The sequence below is a fragment of the Bubalus bubalis genome, chromosome 10 (assembly GCF_019923935.1).
Source record: "Bubalus bubalis isolate 160015118507 breed Murrah chromosome 10, NDDB_SH_1, whole genome shotgun sequence".
In the NCBI taxonomy this organism is placed as follows: domain Eukaryota; kingdom Metazoa; phylum Chordata; class Mammalia; order Artiodactyla; family Bovidae; genus Bubalus; species Bubalus bubalis.
The window spans coordinates 67,802,316-67,804,961 of NC_059166.1; the positions used below are offsets into that span (position 1 = coordinate 67,802,316).

General features: G+C 43.8%; 1 protein-coding gene across 1 annotated transcript; it reads right to left on the minus strand.

Moving 5' to 3' along the window:
* Positions 1 to 348: 348 nt before the first annotated feature.
* Positions 349 to 2,048, minus strand: LOC102401135 (translation initiation factor eIF-2B subunit alpha-like). Its single transcript, XM_044924415.2, is given in 2 exon segments — positions 349 to 1,427; positions 1,429 to 2,048. Coding segments are annotated over 2 exon segments (918 nt in total). The 5' UTR covers positions 1,957 to 2,048; the 3' UTR covers positions 349 to 1,037.
* Positions 2,049 to 2,646: the final 598 nt, after the last annotated feature.

Genomic DNA, 2,646 nt, shown 5'->3' on the forward strand with positions numbered 1-2,646 from the left:
CTGGCCTTTGGGAGAACAATTATTCCTTCCAGGTCAGGTTCAGGCACTCTGACCAGCCGCTCCCAGGCAGGCTTGGCATTGCTTAGGCTTAATGATAGTCAGGATTATTTTATTTCTGAGAGAAGTAGGAATTGAATGTTTGTCTTTATGTGGGCTTTTCTTTATTTCAAGAATGAAATAGCAACAAATATAAATAACTATTGCAACAGCAAAGATCATAGTTCTTTCTAAAATGAGGATCATATCTATTTATTTATTTATTTTTTTTAATCTTTCATGTAATTTATTTGAAAAGATGCTGAGTTTGTTCCCAAGAACAATTTTAAAAAGCTGTTCAGGACCCAAATATGTTTCAAGTCACATCTTTTCCCAAATACAGAATTTTAAGTTTGCAAATATTCTGGAAGGCATCTTCATAACTGATGAGCCGTGCAGGATACTCTGGCCAAAGAGGCCATTAATACCTGTTCTTGGGTTCTTGCAATAGTTTCCACTCTCTTTGCCTTGATTCTTTTGTGGAGATGACAGCCCTCAGCTCGTATTCACTGCTGGGAGCCTGATTCAGTGAGCGTTGCCTGCCTTTTTCATCCAATACTGCGTGGAGCCTCGTCCTGGGCAGCTGCTGGTTACTGGATGGGCACCTGGCTGTAGTTTGGACCGCTGCCCTCTTGGGCCTGCTTGTCTTTCATGGATGCTTTTGGCAAATCAGTCTGGAATGTGGGGAAGGCGAAGTGAGGGAGAGTGGGCACATCTTCATCCATCAGTCAAACAGCCAATAATCTTATATTCCTGGAAACTGGACATGAATGGAAGTGTCTGCAAATACCATAAGAGCACACTTTAGGTTGGGATTTAGGGGAACCATGAATGCATTTTAGATGGGACTGAAATGAATAAAAAATTTCCCAAGAGTTAGGATTTTAAGTCCTTAGTCCATAAAACTTCAGAAAAAACAATTCAGTTTTGGCCTGGCTCACTGAGGGGCCATGAGACTACTCCCCATATCCAACGTCCACCAGCAGGAAAGGACCCGGTGTTTACAGGTAGAGCTTGATGAGTTCGTCGCTGATGGCCGAGGGCGTCAGCACCCCCAGGTCTGTAAACAGCAGCGTGATTAAGGAAGGGGAGGTGTAGTCGACCCACGGGTGCTCCTCTCTGAGGTCCTGTCCAGTCTGTACAGACTTCAGAGTATCTGCCTTGTACTTAAACTTATCTGGGACATCTTGCTGGTTTAGTGGGAAGAGTCGTACAAACTTGAAACTTTCCGCAACAACATAAAATGGCTTGTTCTGTGCTTTGGCGCACACGGCCATCTGGTTAGTTCCAATCTTGTTAATGATTCCTCCGTTTTCAACAACTCCTTCAGCACCAACTATGACAAGATCCACTTTCTCTATGATGTAGCCAACTGCAGCATCAAGGACCACAAGTGACAGGGACGTTGAGGTGGCAGAGGGCTTTGGCCATCTTCTTACCTGATAAGTCAGGCTGTGACTCCGTAATGTACACACTGAAACACTTCTTGGCTGCCACGGCAGCTTCCAAGACTCTCAGGACCACTCTGGAGTAGGCGTGCGTTAATATTCTCGCCCCATCTTTGATGAAAGTATGGCACAGATCTGCAATTTTATTTCTTGACAGTGATATTCTCCTGAGGAAAATCTCTCCCCGCTCAATCATGATCTTTTTACATTTGGAGTAATCAGAGTATTCCAGGGAGGTCAGGCTGATGAAACGCAGGAAGAGCTCCCCGCCCGACGACACGGCCATAGAAGAGTCCATGCCACACAGGGTTTCTATGGCACTGGTGAGATTCGCCCTCAGGCCCTGGATTGTCTCCCCTGTATCTCTTCTCAAGTACTCCAGTAAAGTCCTGATGGCAGCCTCTGCTGAGGCCATGTCAGGATCTTCTTTTATCTGAGACTTAAAGTATTCGATTAACTCCTTGTTGTCCATGGTGCACTCTGGACCGCGGAGCCTGAGAGGCCCCAGAGCCCCACGAGACGCCTGGACTGGTCCTGCCGCCGCGCGGACTCAGCACCACACTGACTGACCTATTTATTTTTATTTATTTATTTTTTAGGTGTTTTTATATTTTTATATTTTGTAAGTTACAGGTTATAATATAGCGATTCACAATATTTTGGAAAAATATTTAGGTATTTTTATATAACCCATTAGGTTATAATGGGCTTCCCTGGTAGCTCAGTTGGTAAAGAATCTGCCTACAATACAGGAAACCCCAGTTCAGTCCCTGGGTTGGGAAGATCCCCTGGAGAAGGGATAGGCTACCCACTCCAGTATTCTGGCCTGGAGAATTCCATGGACTATATAGTCCCATGAGGTCTCTAAGAGTTGGACACGACTGAGCGACTTTCACTCACTCACAGGTTATAATATAGTGATTCACAATATTTTGGGGAAAAAATTGTGAAAATGAGAGTATAAGAAAAGAGCAAGAGGAAAGAAGCCCCAAGAGTCCACATAAGGACATAGAGACTTCTGGTATGTAAGATTTTACTATACTTACAGTTCTTACCAAATACTGGCTATATGCTCTGTGTTGTACAATTTATGAGGATCATCTTTAGAATGCCACAAATTAGGATACATTGCTTGATAAGATGTTAGAATATCAGAACATGG